This window comes from Medicago truncatula, chromosome 1 (assembly GCF_003473485.1).
Source record: "Medicago truncatula cultivar Jemalong A17 chromosome 1, MtrunA17r5.0-ANR, whole genome shotgun sequence".
Taxonomy (NCBI): domain Eukaryota; kingdom Viridiplantae; phylum Streptophyta; class Magnoliopsida; order Fabales; family Fabaceae; genus Medicago; species Medicago truncatula.
The window spans coordinates 32,261,923-32,281,932 of NC_053042.1; the positions used below are offsets into that span (position 1 = coordinate 32,261,923).

Below are 20,010 nucleotides of genomic sequence, written 5' to 3' on the forward strand. Positions count from 1 at the left end.
TGGTCAAACTTTGTATAAGTCTCATCAAATTTATATGAAATCAACGCAATTTAATGGACTTCTATAATTTTAACCAATAATACAGTGTGTGGAAAAAAACTGTATTAGAAAATATGTTGCTAGCATTTTTCTTGTATCAAAGTCATTAATGAATTAAAACTTACAGATATATCCGTTAATATTATGAGAAAAATCACACATTGAATGATAGAATGAAAATATAATCTTAAATCTTAAGGATGCGTTTGATTTGCTAAAAAATAAGGACAGGATAGAACAACTCTAGTTGTCCAGTGTTTGATTTGTAAAACTGTTTCAGGTACAAGACAAACTGGAGGCAAGGGACAAGACAAAAACTCATATTTTTGTCCCTCATCAAACCACAGCACAACTTTTTGTCTCACGTACAAGTTGTCTAAAATACCAAAATAGCATTTTGTCCCTCAAAAATCGTATAAAACAAAAAATTACTCAATGCCATAAAAAAATTGTCATGTACTGTTCTGCCTTGTGTTGTACTGTTCTATCTTGTACTGTTCTGTCCAATACTTACTGTTTTGTAAACCAAACACACCCGATGTTTAACAGTTCATTGAATACTAAAGAAAGACTCTTAAACTGCTAAAAAAGTAAATTATACAAAATATATATTCTTTTGAAAACTTTGAGCATTTTTCTTTAAATTTATCAATCGCTACATAATATTTTGGTTTTTGAACCATACAACCCAATGAAGTATCTCTAAATTCTTTTATTTTCCCATAGTGTCTGTCGACTGACCTAATGACTCCCTATTTTTTGGGACAGAGACTGCCTATCTTACAAACAAAAATCCTTCTTTTCTCTAAATTCTCATTCACTTTAAATATTTTTCCATGTTTGTTACAATCAGACTCAACAATAGTCGAAAATTAGTGCCGCTACATTTGGCAACTCTACTAGGGTTGGACCAAGCTACGTTACTTAATATATGTACGGTCCACCCCCTAGAGTATAGATCAATTATTATTTGCATGGTTCTCTTTGTTTGAACTAGAAATTAATGTTTACAAGAAAATAAGAAATCGCATGTTGGTTGTAATGAAAAAGATCACATGTTGGCATAAATACTATGAAGTTAGTTGTATAGTTGTATGCTATTAATATTATCTTTATGCATGTGAGTTTAACTCAATTGATAGGGACAATGCATAATACTATATGTAAGGTCGGGGTTCAAACCTCAGGTACCCCACTTCTCCACATTTAAAATGTGTAAGCTATAGCTACTATGATGATGTGGGAAATAGGGTGTTTAATTTTAACATTGAAACCTTTCAAGATGATAAAGTTAGTAATGGAAAAATTGGTATGAAGGTTATTATGGTTGATGTAAGGAGAAGTTTCTGCTATGATAAGGTTGATAGTAAAATTAGGTTTGATGGCTCTATTGTTGAATCTATTTTGGTTTTTGCAATACCAAATGACAGAGATGCAATTGGTGATGGTAGCAAAAATGAAATATTTGCATTGATGTGACCAATTTCTATTGCAAAGTTTCAAGACATCAAAGAGGTTTGTGAAGCTTCAATGTATATTAAGAATATAACTTAACTAGTGCCAAATAAATTTAGCATAGTTACAATCAAAGAAAAGGTGAAGAGAGGATTCTATATTGGAGCCACAAAAATTGCACATAGATGGGAAGTTGCATCCTCTTCTGGTAAAGTTTCATCAGTAGGTAGCTTGTCATGGAAGCTTTGCCAAAGAATGAAAGTTTTGGCAATGGGATAACAATATTTCATTGGGCTGTTGGTAAAAATTGAACACTAAATGGAACAAAACTAAAGTAATAAATTTCAAAATAGACAATTAATTCAACATAATTTAATATTACACAAGTAATAAAACATAAAATTGTTCACTTGAGTCCAACTTTATCGCTGATTCAATAAATATTGAAACAATTTTTTTAAAAAAGAAATGATAATCCGTGCTCATGGAAAAGTGGTTAAGGAATGCAATATAAAAATATTGCATTCGAAGTGTCAAAAAGTAGTACTATATTCAATTTTTTAAAAGTAAAAAATTTGTTACTTTTCAATAAAAAACTTCTATTTTAAACTTTCTTAACTAGTGTTCATGGGACACTAGTTAGCATGATTCTTTTTTAAAACCGACTTGAAGGAGCAATCTGCCCCGTCACGATCACATTTCTTTAGAGAATTAAGTAGGACAGATCAACTTAAGATGTGAAGTCAAACTCCTCAATGGTTTTTATTTTTGTTTTTGAGAGAACTCCTCAATGGTTTTCCATTCTAAAGATGAAAAAGGATGTAATAAATATTAAATATGTATTTCGATTGGTTTAGCAGGTGAAGATGATGATTTTGTTTCTTTCCTAATAACCATAATTTGGATCTTTTACCTCTAATAGATATCTTAAAATATCACAATGGCTTAAACTCTTTGAGATTAGTCCTTAAGCCAACAACAAGAAATCTATTTATTTTGTGTACAAAAACATCAGTTTTTTTATATGTGGTTGAATTACCTTTTAAATAGGCGACTTTATGAATCAACTTTTTTTTTGTTGATGAGAGATGTGTTACAAACTCTCTCGACGCTATATTGTGAGAATAAACTTTAATGGAGGAAAATTATGTGTATTTTTTTATCTTTGTTGATGAGATACATGTTACTAACTCACCCTTGACATCCATTCACTTTTGACTAGGTACAAAAATTTACCTAGCCCTCCGATAGAACTAGGTGCAAAAATTTACCTATTTGATTCATGAAAGACAATATATTTTTTCTTCTAAATTTGAAGATATTATATGGCTCATTATTTAATATTTGTTTTTGCATAAAAATAACACTCAATCAATTTTTAGATTTTATGAACAAATTTAAATAAAACATCAAATAACCCTTGAAGAATTTATCCTTCCAAAAAACCCTAGAATAATTTAGAAAAAAGTTTGTTTAATCTTCTTCATCGACATTTAAGAAACTGTCTACTTTCCTAAAAGAAATGTCAATTTAAAATAATAAATTTTCAAATCAGACATCACAACTCATCTTTCTTTAACATATATCTTAAATGTTTTGCTGGCTTTTAAAATATGGGGTTCACCATTATTTTATTTTTTTTATCAAGCAGCTTAGTCGTTAAATTTCACATTTTTTAAGGTGAATAAGTGAGGTATCTGAAATTTAAATCCCAACTCTGCATATAATATTACACATCCCTATTTACTGAGTTATGCTCACGAGGACATGCGGTTCACTGTTTTATATCTTTTCAAACGAAAACTAAAAAAGAAAAGAAAGTGAAAACCTAACAAGAAAAGCCATTTATTATTAATTAATTAAATTAAAGCACAAAGAAGAAACCAAATAGTCCCACTTATGAAGTATGAGTACTTACAAAATAGAGGAAACCGGATACGTGTTTGATGTCGATATTCGAAAGAAGCTTGTTTGATATTTCATTTTTCCTCACTTTTTTTTATTGGGAGTGACTTTCTCTTAAATTAATACAATGATTATATAGTATTTGCGTATTTCAGTTTCTTTCTGGTTGTAAACAACACTTTTTTTTTTTCAAAACAAAATTGAACTATTTTTATAAAGTTTTTGTTGTGAATTGAAAAATTTAGCTCTCTCACATTATGTTACATGGCTGTGTTTGCTAACACAAAAAGCTAGTTTATAGTTTGTTGGAGTAACTTATAAGTTCGTTGGATGAAAACGTGATGTGTTTGGTAACAAGTTTTTTTCATGAGCTTATAGTTTTTTTTTAGAAGCTATTTCAAATAGCTTTTTAGATTATAGCTGATAGCTTTTTACATTTTCTTCCAATAATAATCTTATTATTTTATTTTTATTACTTTTGCATCCTTCAATAAACAAAAGCAATTGTCCCACTCACTCACCACTCACTCACGTTTTGTTTTCCTCTTCTTCTCAGATATTTTTGTCACAAACACTTCAAAGGCCACAATTTTCCCACAAGTATATATATTAGAGTTTATCATTTTTGTCCTTCCATGTCTATAAAATATGGCTGTGGAAATCTCAGCCTGACATGATCATTACATTCGTTATAAATTAATTATCATAATTTACTATCTTATCACTTGTATGCTCAATAATTTGAATGGATTCTGGTTTGTCTAGAATTGAAACTTTGGTAGTTTGAATGTATTGTTCATGTTTAATGGCAACCATTGCATAATGTAGGAAATAATCAAATGACTTAAATTGGTGTTGATTTACATCCTCTTCGGCCAAATTTCTTAAAGGAAGTAAATTTGTCATTTTTTTTTTCTTTTAAATCAATGTCTTAAGATACACAAAGTCTATAGTATAGTTCTTTAGATTTGTGAAATGATAATTTAGTCACTTCTTTAGATTTGTGAAATGATAATTTAGTCACTTAAATTAACGTATACGATCGAATTTATTCCTTTTTAAATTTAGCATTATAGAATGTTCATTTTGATGTATGAAGAAGGGACCAAAGACAATATATGACTTTTATAGATTTTGATGAATATTTTTCAAAGGTTATTTTTTTTTTTTGACATAATTTTGATTTTTTTTAAATTAAATTGTCATATACTTTTAAGTCATTTTATATTTATAACAGTTAATTTTACCAAACACATTATTTTTAATAAAAGAGCTTTTCAGCTATCAGCTAGTTTATGACGAGCCATAAGAAAAGAATATATATATTTTTAACTTACTCGCACTTTGTTTTTGTTTTGTTAAACATTTGTTTCACCGTACTGGCACCTCTAGATTGTAGAGTCTCACATTTTATGAAGAATTGTTTGATTGAAACTAAAAAAATATATGTTATCATGGTGAACTTAGATCAGTTGGTAGGGATATTGCATTTATATGTAGGGGTCGGGGATCGAACCCCGGACATCCCACTTCTCCACAATTAAATTATGTGAGTTCTAGCCACTAGGCTACTTGATAAAAAAAAAATAATCAAGAAATGTATTTTTAAAATTTGAACAACCCTTTGATAAAAAATGAACAACCTTTATATTTATGTATGTAAAGAATTTACATTTTAATAATATCTTATCATGTAACAAGCTTTTAAATATTTTTACTCTATAACATTTAAATAAAATATGATAGATAATAAACAATGCATGACCCATGCACATGAACATTTATATCACTAGGTTTTTTCTACACAAGTATAATATTTGTGTAGATAATTGTTGAATTATCTAACCGGTGAAAACATATATGAAAAGAGATCAACCTCTAAACCAGATCTTTTTAACCATAGTAAAAAAACAGAGAAGAAAACAAATAGTCCCACACACAAAAAATAAACAATAATAATGGATGTTACTAAAGTCCACTCCACCACTACTACTACACTTTGATATTTTTGTTGTTAAAAGTAAACAAAAGTCATTGGTTTTTATTATTTGTTTCTGTTAGTTTTCGTGTGTTGTGTGGTGTCATTGTGCGTGTATGCTTTTGGACTCTTGCCATTGCATTGCATCATCCATCCATAAACTGTCTCTCTCTCTCTCTTTTCTTATCTCTGCACTGCATCCATGTCGGCCATCATCTCTTTCCTTTGAATTGAATCCACCTCAAGATTCTCTTTTCTAATTTCTACCTTTTTCTTTCTTTCTTATATTCTAAACTTTGAAGAAGAAGATCTTGTTACATATATGTAATACATATTATTTTGTTGTCACTACTTGTTTTTTCTTCTCTTCATTTTTTAGCTTGGATCTTGAACTGTTTTTTCATTTTTATATATGTAAAAAATTTCAAGTTTGAAATTCTCTGTTAAAAAACAGAACAGAAAAAATAATTTGGTGGGTATGAACAATTTTCATGAAATTTCAAATTTTGATAAACATGGAAGCAACCCTTTGAGATATTTAATTGTTCAAGACATTAGGATTTTCATTGTGTCAATGTTTTGGAGACAAAGTAGTTAATTGCCATCAAAATTGAAGAAAAAATAAATAAACTTTATGAAATCTGAATTATTATTAGTCTGTCAGCAAAATTGAAGACTCAAGAGAAGCAGTGAGCAACTGGGATTTTTGTTTCTGAATTTTGTTGACACGTGGCAAGCAATTTTCTTCTTGTTCCAGCGGTTACTGTGATCATATATGACTTTTCAGGTAGAAAAAAGTTCATAAATTGCAACTTTACTAGTCTTTTAATTCATGGTGGAAGATAAAAATTTAATGTGTATTTTTTATTTTTTTGTGTCATCAATTCTATTACTTAATTTGGTAAACTAATACAGTTGCAGAAATTTTGCAGTGAAAGTTTTTTGAAGATGAATATATTTATGGATTCAAGAGATAATAACAATAATAACAACTCATCAGAAGAAGTTGAAAGGTGTTTAGATCCTCAGCTATGGCATGCTTGTGCAGGTGGAATGGTTCAGATGCCAACAGTGAACAGTAAAGTTTATTACTTTCCTCAAGGTCATGCTGAACATGCATGTGGACCTGTTAACTTCATGAATTGTCCAAAGGTTCCACCTTTGATTCCATGCAAAGTTTTGTCTATAAAGTATATGGCTGATCCTGAAACAGATGAGGTTTATGCTAAGCTTAAGCTTGTTCCTTTGAGTGGAAATGGAAATGGAAATGGAAATGATGCTGCAGATTATGACACTGTTGGAGGAAATGAAAATCAAGATAAGCCTGTTTCATTTGCAAAGACATTGACTCAATCTGATGCTAACAATGGTGGAGGTTTTTCTGTTCCTAGGTATTGTGCCGAGACGATTTTCCCTCGTTTGGATTATGCGGCTGATCCCCCTCTTCAGAACATTTTGGCTAAAGATGTTCATGGGGAAACTTGGAAGTTTAGGCATATTTATAGAGGGACGCCGAGGCGGCATCTTTTGACTACTGGTTGGAGTACTTTTGTTAATCAGAAGAAGCTTCTTGCTGGGGATTCAATTGTGTTTTTGAGAGCGGAAAATGGTGATCTTTGTGTTGGGATTCGACGAGCGAAGAAGGGTATTGGTGGTGGACATGAGGATCCATTACCATTAGGGTGGAATCCTGTTGGAGAAAATTTTCCTCTTCCTTGGTTTACACAGAATGAGAATCAAATGGGGAGAAACATTAACAACAACAATGGTTTGAACTCAGGCGCGAATATGACTGGGAGGGAAAAAGTTAGGCCAGAAGCGGTCCTTCAAGCAGTAACTTTAGCTGCTAATAGGCAACCATTTGAGGTTATTTACTACCCTCGCGCAAGTACACCAGAGTTTTGTGTGAAGGCGCCTTTAGTAGAGGCGGCAATGCAGATTCGATGGTGTTCTGGAATAAGATTCAAGATGGCCTTTGAAACCGAGGATTCGTCTCGAATAAGTTGGTTTATGGGAATTGTATCTGGAGTTCAGTTTGTTGATCCCCTTCTCTGGCCTAATTCACCTTGGAGGCTTCTTCAGGTAACACCATATTTTATTAAACTCGATGTCAATTAACAGAACAGAAAATTGCATAATTCTTAAATATGGTAATCTTCACTCTTGCTAATCTTTAATAAATGTTATCCTTCGCACTATGCATTATGCGTACACATTGAGTTACCACTTGATTACTAACTAATGACCTCTATGATTTTGTTTGTTAATCCATTTAAGAATGTGCTTCTGTTTTTTTGTTTTGTATGATTTCATTTGATAGGATCATAGGAATATTTGCATTGTGTCTACTCATAATAATTAGTATTATGATATTTGTAGGTTAAATGGGATGAACCAGATTTACTGCAAAATGTGAGAAGGGTGAGTCCATGGTTGGTTGAATTAGTAGCAAACATTCCATCCATAAACCTTTCACCTTTCTCACAACCAAGGAAGAAATTGAGATTGTCGCCGCACCACGATTTCCCCCTCGACGGCCAAATTTCAGTGCCATCGTTTCCTAGTAACCTTCTAGGTCAGAGCAACCTATTCCGTTGTCTACCCGAAAGTACTCCTGCTGGCATGCAGGGAGCCAGGCATGCTCATTATGGTCTTCCGATATCGGATCTCCACCTCAGTAAAGTTCAGGCAGGTCTATTTCCGGCCGGTTTTGTGCCTTTTGATCATGCTGCTAAACTACCTAGTGTCTCTAATAACCTAATGATGCAAAAATCTAGCATGAGTGAGAATGTCTCTTGCTTACTATCCATGGCAAGTTCTACTCAGTCTTCAAAGAAATTCGACGATGAGAAGAAACCTCAGCTTGTTCTTTTCGGCCAAAAAATTCTCACCGAGCAACAGATCTCTAATGACCGTTCATCAGATGGAAATACCAATAAAATGGGTAATTTTTCCGATGGTTCGGGAACTCCTCATCATCAACAAGTCTTACAAAAACGCTCCTCTTGTGAGAGTTTCCAATGGCATAGGGATAACCACGAAGAAACAGAAGCAAGTTTGGAGAGTACGGATCACTGTAAAGTTTTTCTCGAATCAGAAGACGTCGGTCGGACAATCGACCTTTCTTTACTTGGATCTTATGATGAACTGTACAGAAAGCTGGCAGACATGTTTGGCATAGAAAAATATGAGAAGGTAAGCCGCGTGCTCTACCGCGATATATCTGGAGCAGTCAAACACATTGGAGAGGAACCATTCAGGTAAAAATCACAAACACTACCCTCCTGAATTTTACAATACATTTCATCACATCTTTAGACCCTTTTTGGGTTGTTTTCGTAATATCTTTCAAACAATCTCACAAGTGTTTATGCTAGTAGATAACCTCGAGTGAGTCAATACTTGACATGTTTGCTTATTATCTCTTTAATGTTGTTGCAGTAACTTTACAAGAACAGCGAGGAGGTTGACAATTCTAATGGATTCAAGCAAATAACCATTCTTTCAATTTTGTACAGCTGGTTAATGAAATCCTCCATTGAGCAACAGAAGGAGGCAGAGTGATCTAATTTTTGAATGTTTGGATTTTGAAATGTAGTGAAATCCTTTACTTTTAACTTTGCTTACTTGATTTCTCTTTTCAATTTAGTGTTTTTTTTTTTTGGAAGAGGATAAATATGATTGGTCTTTTATGTAATGAAAAAAAAAAACACAAGTATTCAACTTGAATACTTAATTGAAGCATTCAACTTTGTAGAGATTGTAATCTGCCTCATTGATTTTCTTGTTGCTACCTTATGCATATAATTACTAGCAATTATATTTAATCAATCTTGAATCATATGCAATTCTAAGGCCGAAAATGTATGCAACATCATCACCTATAAAACTAATTAGACCATGTCAACAAAATAATGGAGATTCTATTTTGGTTGGTAAGAAATTGGTGCATGATTGTATATTTCTTATATAGTGTGAGAATAGCAACAAGCTAGAAATTAAAAAAATGTGATCAAGTTTCCATTCAAGAGACACATCATGTTTAATTTTTGGAAGGATGCACCCCTAATCTTCCCAATTGATATTCTCTTGCGTGATAGATGAGAAAAGGAAACAATTAAAACCAATTAAAAAAGAAAGAAAAAAGACAAAGTTTGTGTGAAAGTTTAATCGAAGCAGATATTTCGAGTCTCTTTCAACTTAATCATATGTCTTAAGTTCGAATATAGTTTTAAGAATATATAATCGTTAAATCTTTTTAGTGAGAATTTTATCGTCTTTTGTGATTCTTTCAGACTTGAAAGATTAATCTCTAATGTCGTGCGCAAAGGATACTTGATCGACAAGAACCTAACAAACAATAAAAAGTCTAATCACAAGGAAGAAACATAGGGTGAAGTTGACATCATGCATAGTCAAGCATCAAATGTTTCACACGGCAACATATATTTACACACATCACGAGCCATGACTTCAATCCAAGGCAGCTAGTAATAATGTGCCACATGGAAGACATTGGCATGAAACAACAACAAAGGAAGAAGTCATGAAACATGGTTCTTAAAGGGTTCCAAAGCATGGAATTTTCCTTACCTAAAAATCAAAAACGGAAAATTCAACCAAAACATAAGTCTCATGCTGATGGCGCAAAGTGTGGGAGAGTTTAATTTAATATAGTTATGTTAATTAGTGTGATGACATTTATTTTAGGGGTTATCGGGATTGCAAAACAAGAGTTGTCAAACACAAAGTCAAATAATGTTAGATTTGGAGCGTGACATCCATAAAATATTACTAACATTAAACAAATAACTTTATAGTAACAAGAAAGGAAGAGCTGGAAAGCAAGGACACATTCCTATTTGACTACATAAAACAAACAATAAAAACAATATTGTTTCAGATACTAATTTTCGACCAAGTATATAATATATAAATGAGACAAATCTTGCATCATGCACAAACTTATTTTTATCAATATATCAAGATTCTTTTCTGTTTTATATATGAAACTGAATCAACAAAAATTAATGTATTTATTTCAAATTTTAAACGAGATATTATATATGATCAGAGGAGTGTAGGTTTTATTGTTAGATAAAATGAAATGTGATTTAACTTATTTGATCTAACAGTAAAAAACAAACTTAAATGTAATGTAAAATTAATTTATTTGTTCAATATACTATCTCAATTTTATTATAAATGTCTTATTTTTACTATCTTTTTGTTTTAAATTAATTCTCATTTTAAAATATCATGCCAATATTTGTTAACTTTTTCAACAATGTTTATGCTTACATTTAATTAAACATTTCATCTAACTATTCAATGCAATGTGAAAATTTTAGGCTATAAAAATGTTTTTCTAACCTTATAACCATATTTATTCTAGAATGGGACATCAATTTTTCACCTTAAATTTAACTAATGTTTTTTTTAAGATTATCTTGAAAAGACACAAAATGTGAATGAAAGTGATGGAGTTGGTAGTAAATAAACTTGGCACACGTGAGAACGTGGGGCCATGCATGGAATGGTAAAGTAAAGGTAAAGAAAAAAGACAACAATAGTTTCACGTGTGGGTGACGTCATCAACGGAGGGTTTACGCATGTGTTACGGCGTGTTGGCGACCGGGACTGTTTTCTTGTTGTCTTGCCACTGTTTCACCTTCATCGGTTGTTTCAGCTTTCAATAGTTGCAATTATAAATGTTAATGCACGGATACTGAGAGAGAAATATATAAATTGATCATGAATTATAAAATGAGAGAGCCGGATAGAAGTATTAATGGTGACCGTAAAATTAATGATGTTGACTTTTTTTTTTTAAATAAATTAAAATGAATTATATTAACACACAAACGCAATCGTATTAGCACGAGGCGTGTCAAGAATACATAAAAGGCTAGCTGATGCCAAAACACATAAGTGGGCTCGACCACCACAAACGAGTACTGAAAATAAAGGTAGCGTTACTAGCTTTCAACCACCACAATGAATATGATTTTACTTTATCTAACAAATGTGGAATAGAGCTTTGTTGCTTCTTGAATAACATGTTATTTCGTTCCTTCCACAAGACACATACGCACGAGAGCCAAATCAGATGAAAAAGGGATCACCGCAATTTTCAGACCACCTGCATAATTAATAAATTGCAATAAGTGATCTTAAATAATCTGAGAGTTCGCCCCATCAAATCCAAGCCACGCCAGCACCAACAGCCAAAATAGCACCGAAAGTTGGACATGACAGAAACAGATGAGTAGTGTCCTCGACATGCCCACAACTAGCAACACACAAACGCACTTCCGAAGGGATAATGCCACAAATAGTCAAATTTGATTTGGTAGGTAATCATTCCCCAAGCATTAGAGACTTTCAGAGGGACCGGTTTATGCCAAATTAACTCCATATTTTGATGTGAATGGGGATACTCCAGTGATGTCAACATGTCATTAGAGGTATCCTACAAAGAAACATTTAATGGAGGTTGGTTGGATTGATAACGAGCGGACTCATATTTCACAAATTTTATAAATATGTTAAAATTTCTATCATTGTCGACATAAATGCTTCCTTAGAAACAAGCTCAAATTAAAAAAAATTGGGCACACTCACACAAATACTTTTTTTATTTAAAGATCACATGGTTTGATCATGTTGAATGATAAGATTAATTTAATGATCTTTTAATTTCTTTATTTATTATGTGTGTTCAAGTAATTTAATTTGTGATTGTACCTATATAAGACTACCTTCATTGTCGATACAATGTCTCAGTTGATATATAATTTATAGATATATTTTTTTTTTTAATGATCTTTAAATCTTTTAACATATTGTGATGAACTTCAAAATTTAACTCACCTCAACTTTAATTCATTTTAAAATGTTACTTTTTGGATGTAAGTGTGGAAATTTCTTATTAATAAGCTATACCCAAATTTCATTACAAATTCTTAGTTGAGTTCTTTTTGAAGGGAAATTGATTGTTGAGTTATGTGGTTCTCTCTTGATGTATCGGAGTGCACTTTTAATCTAAATTTATTTTCATAAAAAATCATTACAATAAATTTCCATTTCTCTTGGAAACCAAAATCAAGATGGAATTCAACCTAAGTTCCTAATATTATTTTTTTTAAATAACTAAAAAGGTTAAAAAAAAAACTTTTTTTAGAGGAAGAAGTTTAAAAATCTTATCCACCATTCTAAAGACTAAATATCAAATTAATCCCTCAAAATTTGAATGAGACCTAGGTGCAACAAAAAAATTCCTCAAAAAAAAAAGTTTTTGTAAAAGAAATTCGCCAAACCATGCATGTTTGAAGCTTCCATGTTCAAGCATTTTTAGTATTCATGGACAACTGTTTTTTTAAGTATACTTAGATAACTCTGTCTCTATGCTACTCAGAGACAGAATCCGAAACATGAGGATCCCCATAATTGATCGTATCTTGAGTTGGATCATGTGACTTGAAATCGTATTACCAACGATATCTCTTTGTTTGGCTTAATCATAAAGCTATAGATACGTATTATAAACACAGAATCTATATCTATGTTTCATTAAAAAAAAAACAAAATCTACAATTGTGTAATATTAATTGCAATTCATTTGACTACTCTACCATCTTTTTTTTTTGGGATACCATCTTCTTTTTTTTTAACCTGATTCATAGGAAAAGTGGGTTAAGATAATTCAAAATTCAACCAAAAATAAGTAAAGTCTTTTAACAATCGTTCTATCCAAGAATTTACTATATTATCTTTTCTTAATAAATAAACTTTTGTCTTTGTCAAAAAAAAAAAAAACTTTTGTAAATGAACTTTATCTTATCATATATGCTCAATTGTAACATCATGAGATTTTTAATTAGCTTAAAAGAGACTTAACATTTGTCTCTGTTTGATCCATTTCCCTTTACCCGGGTCATGGTCTTTAGAGCTCGACTAGACCCAAAAGACAAAAATATCATGTTGGCCGGGTTCTTGGTATGCTATCTAAGGGTGTTCGAATCAGTATACTCGGCTCATATTACTCTAAAAATGAGAAAAGACCAAGAAAAAAGGTGAGACAGTTCAATTGAATCGAACACAAAGACACCCGACCTTGAGCACACTACTAGCATATATAGGTCCTCGAGGTTCCATTCTGAAACATCAATGATTTTATTATTGTTATAAAATTTTAAGGTTCTGGTTGAAAGTTTAATAGAGGAGGACTTTATTTAGATAAAAAGAAAGGAAAATGAAAGGAAACTTGAATATGATGAGTATTGTCAAAAAAAACTTGAACATGATGAGTGTATTCTTTCATTATAACACAAAACCTCTTAACATAGAGAAACTAAAAAAATGTATTTGAGAAGAATTTTGAAAGGCCCGAATAAATTCTTAAAAAAAAAAACATGTTTTTTAGTAACCTCGCAATTAAAAATATATAAAATAATAATTATTCTCTTATTAATCTTGACAAAAATAATCTAAAAAAAAACAATTTTTCAAATAAGATGACAAATTTATCTTATATTCCCACTCAACCTCTTCCATAAAAACCTTATACTTAAAACTCAACCAAGACATTTTTACAATCATTATCTAAAAAATAAATTGTTAGTATGACCAAATATACACATATGATTAGAGTGAAATTAAACTCGGATAACTTTTTTTTTTATCAAGTAGCCTAACGGTTAGAATTTAAATTTTTTTAAGATAAATAATTGGGGTCTTGGGATTCGAACCTCGGCCCCTACATATAATAATGCACGTTCCAGCCAACTGAGATATGTTTACGGGGACTAAATTGAATCACTTAAACATAGTACTCCAAGATTAATTGGGAGAAAAACAATTATAATGAGTAGTCAAAGACAGCAAAGAATGAAGAGGAGAGGTGACAAGAACCGTTTCCGAAGCACGATTGCTTTCAATTTCGATCACTTTGTTTTCAGGACCCAGTTTCCACCAAATATGGCATGGTTTCTATCAAAAAAATTAAACAAGAAGACACTTGAATAAATGAGACATCATGGGGTGTCTTTGCTTGTTACGATTTGGTCAAGGAAACGTCAATTTCGAAATGCATGATTAAAAAATGGTTTTATTAACATTAATAGAGTAAACAATTACTACTACATACTACTACTACTAGTACTATATCCAACACAATATAAGTTAGTAGTGTTCTGGCAAATGACACAGAAATTGACAAATATAGTTTCCCTAAAATTAAAATAAACAAATACAGTTGCTTCTTCATCTTATAAAATTAAATCAAGAAAATTAATATGGGAGAGTTATAAGAATTAGAAAACAAGAGAGTAATAAATAGTTAATATTATAGGAGAAAACAAACAGAAGTAATATTTTATTGATATTATAGAGTTGTTATATATATGATATTTGTTCCGAACAAACAAATAATTTAGCCAAGATATTCACAATGGTAGTCGATCGACGGAAGGATGTGCTCCGAGGATGGAAGATGTGATGCTTCCCTAAATACAAGAAGGAGAAGGGGGATTGTACTTGTAGGCGCTTCGACACTTATAAGTCAGTAAATGAGCAAGAGTGAGAGTAAAGCATAGAAAGATACATATCATGTGAGTCTGTCAAGAGTTCCATATGTAGGATCAAGGAGGACGGTTATGTAGTAATGATGGGAAGTTTCTTATGAATAGCACCTATAAATGTTCTCAATGATGGATGTTAAGTCATTATGTGGCTTCATTGAGTTAGAGAAGATCCGAGGTGAGAAGGAGATTCTACTCACTTGTGATTGTGTAGAAGTGGTCCCTAATTTATGACAGGGTAGACTTTTAACTAGTCCAGACATATTCCCTAAAGTCATCAGTTCGAAGTGTTGAAGTGATAATTTAAAATGATGACGAGCAAAAAAGGGGATGTCGATTTGATTGTGTTAGAAATGGTCTAGAGAAGATTGTTGCTATACTTTGTATTCGAAAATATTCTAAGGCGGATTTGTATTGTGCTTCGAGGAGAAGAACAAATACTTTTATTGAAAGTGTGGCGGAAAGATAATATTTTTCTTCTCAAGGGGTGGCGTAGTTTTACCAAATCATTAGGTGGTGTTCCCACTGCAAGGCGAGAACACATGGATTTGTAGGGTTGTATCATTGTAGAAGTGATACCCTTCATGTCGAATAGACTTGTCGAGGGAAAGAACTGAGATTTTCTCCTAGTTGCGCGAAAGAGCTTGAAAAGAGGAGCAAGTCGAACCTAGTTTATTTTCGTTGAAAGTTGTTTTTCCAACTAATATCAACAGCGGAAAAGCTCCTATTGATTTTTTTCCCGAGGTGTAAGTCATTTCTATTATAGGATTGTTGAATCTTGGATCGATCTAGAATAGAGTTGCTTCCAAATCGTCATTATGCAGTTCGAAGTGATGCTTTGTATGATGTGAACACAAAGTGGATGTGTCGAGCTGAACGGATAATTTGTTCTAAACCATGTGTTGAAAATTCGTTAGGATTGTTTATGTTCGATGGTGTGCCGAAAATAGATTATATCCATAGGGATTTTTCATCGAAGAGATGTATGTCGAAGAACATATCTTTGGACAACCTTGCGGGGAGACAAAATCTTGTTGAGGTTGTTTTTATAGTTTCACGTTCGGAGTAGTTTATCCCAACGTTTGTTTGGAGTTATTTTTTCGCGTAGTTTGACATATCACGTTTAAAAGTAGGTTGATCTAAACATGTTCAAAAATCCAAAAATATTGTGCATGATTTCAGATTGTAAAATCCAAAAACATCCAAACTATGGACAGTGGCTTGGCCAACAAGGTTGGACGGATAAATGCATTTTTTAGTCAGCTTGACAAGTTGGCCACATGTTCAAATATCCTTTTAGTGCTGTTATGTCAATGTTTGTTTTGTGTCTATAAAAAAACCACTCATTCTTCACCATATTTCATTCCAATTTACGTTCTCTTCATGGTTTCACTGGTTACCATTTGTACTATCCCTAAAACTGTTTTGCGGTATTTGTGGTGATAATACGATGTCAACAAAGACTTTTGTATCATCCAATAGGTTTTTTTTTAGTTTTTACAATATCCAGATTATATAATCTGAGATTATATAATCTGAAATATTGCAAAAAGACTTTGGATTATATAATTCGAACAAAGATAAAATAAAGATTCTGAAGAGCGCACGAGAAGCGGATAGCGTGGTAAAATACATTCTCTTTTTTAAAATGGTCTTTCTTTCCTTGTATTGGTTATACAAAGAAACTTAAAATGTTTGCCGGGTCCATGGCCACTACCAACCGCAACTATGCTCCACCACCATTGATTATCGATGTGAAAAATTAATGGGTTAATTATTTAAATTGATCGTGTAATACATGCAAATTTTGAAAAATGGCATTGTAAAAAATAAAGAGAGATTCTAACCTTGCGCAATTTGAGATTCTTCTTATTTTATGACATTAAATTCTTTCTTGTAGACATAAAGTCTAGCAAAATGATCTTGAGGTAGAATTTTTTTCACAATTTTTTGAAACCATGTTTATAATGTTAAAATATGACTCTCAACGTAAATTTTGAATTTTCAGACTAGAGACAGATTAATTCTGAACTTTTAAAGCGTCGAAAACTCTAAAAACAAAAAAACCCGAAATCTCGACATATAAATCGAATTTTGAGATGGTTTTTTTACAGACATCTCTATATAAATACATAGAGAGGATCGACAAAGTTTCTTAGTATTCAGACTACGCCTCAATTTATTTTGATTTTTCAACCAAAAAATGTAAAATTGCTATTTTTTTCCGAATAAGCATATACTTATGGGTAAAAAAAAATCCCTAGCTTTTCTAACATGGTTAGAATATCATAAGAAATTCCACCAATAAATTTGTAAATTTTTGAAAAAAAAACGAAGTAATTATGAATATTTGTTTTCCATAATTATAATTTTTTTTTTTAAGAAATTAAAATGGGATATATTAACAACGGCGGTGTAAAACTCCTAAGTACAAGGTGTACCAAAGGAGTCACCCCGGAAACCAACAGTCATACAAAGAATTTACAACAAATCAGTCGATACCCAAACAATGTAAGGGGTCTGACCACCAATTATGAGAACTGTACACAAAAATGGTGTTATGAGCTTTTAGCCACCATAAAGAATGAAATTGTGCCTTTTCTAAGAGCTGATCAACAGGTGTTTCTATAATATTAAATAACATGTTATTTGTTCCGTCCACACAAGCCAAACGCAAAGCAGCCAAATCAATTGGAGGAACGACAGTCGAGCCTTTGAGTAACCTGAAATAATGAATAAATTGATAGAAATGGTCACTAATATTTTGAGGATCTGCTCCAGATATACCAATCCAAGACCTGATGTGATGCCATAAAGAACTGAAAACCCCGCAATGCAAGAACAAGTGGGATGCCAACTCAGCCGTTCTGCATCCCGAGACACAAGTGTTGTCCGTAGCCTGAAGGGAGTCGCGCCTCTGCAAGTTAATTTTGCTCGGTAACATGTCCTTCAACAATCGCCAAGCAACAATGGAAACCTTCAAAGGGACCTGCTTATGCCAAACCAGATCATCTGTTGCAAGAATTGTGCTAGAACCGGAGTTGTCAGAATCTGATAAGCCCCTCTCACTGTATAACCATCATTAGAGTCTGGATCCCACTGCCACCTGTCAGAAACAGTAGACTACACAAAAACATTGTCAAGTAACAACCTACACTCCTCTACCATCTCTTCTTCCCACGCCCACAATCTTCTACGCCACCTCCATGCCTTCCCACCATCCTCCCAGTCAAACCTATACATGTCAGCCATCGTGCTCATCTTATTCGTCGTTAAATCGAATAAGCGAGAAAACTGTTTACATAAAGGAACATCTCGTAACCACCTATCAAACCAAAACAGAGTATTTGAACCATCCCCCAACACCTTCGACACCCTCCCTGCAAACCAGCCCCCACCAACCTCTCCTACTACATCCCTAATCTTCGCTACTTCCCTCCACCAAGATGAGACACTCCGGCCCCCAACCTCCAACCTCCCTGCCTCCTCACCATATCTCGCCACCAACACCCTGTACCAAAACCCGCCTCTATCTACCAACAATCTCCAACACCATTTACCCATAAAGCTAAATTAAATTCCCTCGGGCTGCCTCACCCCAGACCTCCAAACTCCTTATTTAAACACACAGAGCTCCAAGCAATCCAGAAAATTTTTCTGTTATCCTCACTCCCTCCCCAATATTTTTTTTTTTTAAAATAGATTCAATGAGAGAGATTATACCTGACGGAGCTTTGAAGAAGGAAAGAGCATAGACATGAAGCGATGTTAGGACAAACTTAAGAAGAATCAAGCGACCCCCGAAGGATAGAAAACGACTTTGCCACCCCGATAATCTAGATTTAATAGTAGACACCACATGTTCCCAAAAAGCTAATTTTCTAGGACCACCTTCAACAGAGAGACCAAGATACAAGAACAGAATTTTGCCCACTTTACAATTTAGAACAAATGCCGCCTCTATCAATTTTTTTCATTTTCCTTGTATCACACTACCAACCCCACTTTTTTGATTCTAGACCAAATACATTAATTATTCAATGAATTTAAAAATTCATTTTTTTCTTATAAATAGGACCGGAAAGAATACTCCCTTCGGTCCTATTTATAAGAGAAAGTTGATTTTTTAGATACATTGAATAATATATGTATCTAGTCAAGAACCAAAACCAAATACATAAATTATTTAATGTATCTAAAAAGTAAATTGTTTCTTGTAAATAGGACCGGATGAAGTATTTAACCTATCAAATACACACAAAAACAAGGACAATAGGGAGACACCGGATTTATTGGTATTAATATCTCGAATAGACTATTGATAAAAACAAAGACAATGAGGAGATTTTGAGTTTGAAGATCAATACTAGTTACAAAGAAATAAAGCTCTGTTGAAGTTCATTTCCGCCAACAAGAATAACTTTTCGAAATTTCTGTATACGACAGGAACAACTTGAGCTAATTAGATCAGTAGGACGAGTTTGCATGGTAATTAATTGATCATGTAGTTTTTTCTTCAATAAATTATATATTTTTCAAATTACAACTAACTATGATTCAAGAGCCCCTTGTACTCTTCTTTATATTTAATGTTTTTTTTTTCTTTCCAGAATGCATATAAATGATATAATAATGAAATATTTAAATAGATAAAATGGTACTTCCTCCGTCCCAAATTGTATGACGTTTTGGGCATTTCACATATATTAAGAAATGTAATTAATATTGTGTGGAAAAAAGATATTATGAGTTGTTTTACAAAATTTTCCTCAATAAATGATATGGGAAAGATAAATGAAGGAATTGAAAGAAGAGAGAGTAATAAATGATTAAGGATATAATAGGAAAAGTAACATAATTTTTTATTGGTATTGTAAAGCGATAGTGTTTCAAGCTTCAAATATTTTTTATAACAAAGTAGGTGAGAAATACAATCTTCAAATTTGATAAATATACATATATAATATGGTTGATAGAGCAAGAACTTAGCAAAAGGTGCGACTCATGTCTTCAACTCTGATTTCCTTTTCTTCAAGTAATTAACATTGAAGG

At 32.3% G+C, this 20,010-nt stretch overlaps 1 protein-coding gene across 3 annotated transcripts; it reads left to right on the forward strand.

The window, feature by feature from the left end:
• Positions 1 to 5,425: 5,425 nt before the first annotated feature.
• On the forward strand, positions 5,426 to 9,152 carry LOC25484001 (auxin response factor 18). 3 transcript variants are annotated; one of them, XM_039827576.1, is made up of 4 exons: positions 5,426 to 6,164; positions 6,293 to 7,459; positions 7,757 to 8,637; positions 8,819 to 9,152. In XM_039827576.1, the coding sequence occupies exons 1-4, from the start codon at positions 6,153 to 6,155 to the stop codon at positions 8,871 to 8,873; spliced, it is 2,115 nt and encodes a 704-aa protein (XP_039683510.1). In that variant the 5' UTR covers positions 5,426 to 6,152; the 3' UTR covers positions 8,874 to 9,152. The 3 variants fall into 3 exon arrangements, with proteins under 3 accessions (XP_039683510.1, XP_013468193.1, XP_013468194.1); XM_013612739.3 differs by having other exon boundaries at positions 6,299 to 7,459; XM_013612740.3 differs by having other exon boundaries at positions 5,427 to 6,164; positions 6,310 to 7,459.
• Positions 9,153 to 20,010: the final 10,858 nt, after the last annotated feature.

Excerpts from the sequence above, each read along its gene's own strand:
- LOC25484001 (XM_039827576.1), top strand. Across the intron at positions 7,460-7,756 it reads CACCTTGGAGGCTTCTTCAG|GTTAAATGGGATGAACCAGA; the intron begins GTAACACCATAT and ends TGATATTTGTAG. Across the intron at positions 8,638-8,818 it reads ATTGGAGAGGAACCATTCAG|TAACTTTACAAGAACAGCGA; the intron begins GTAAAAATCACA and ends ATGTTGTTGCAG.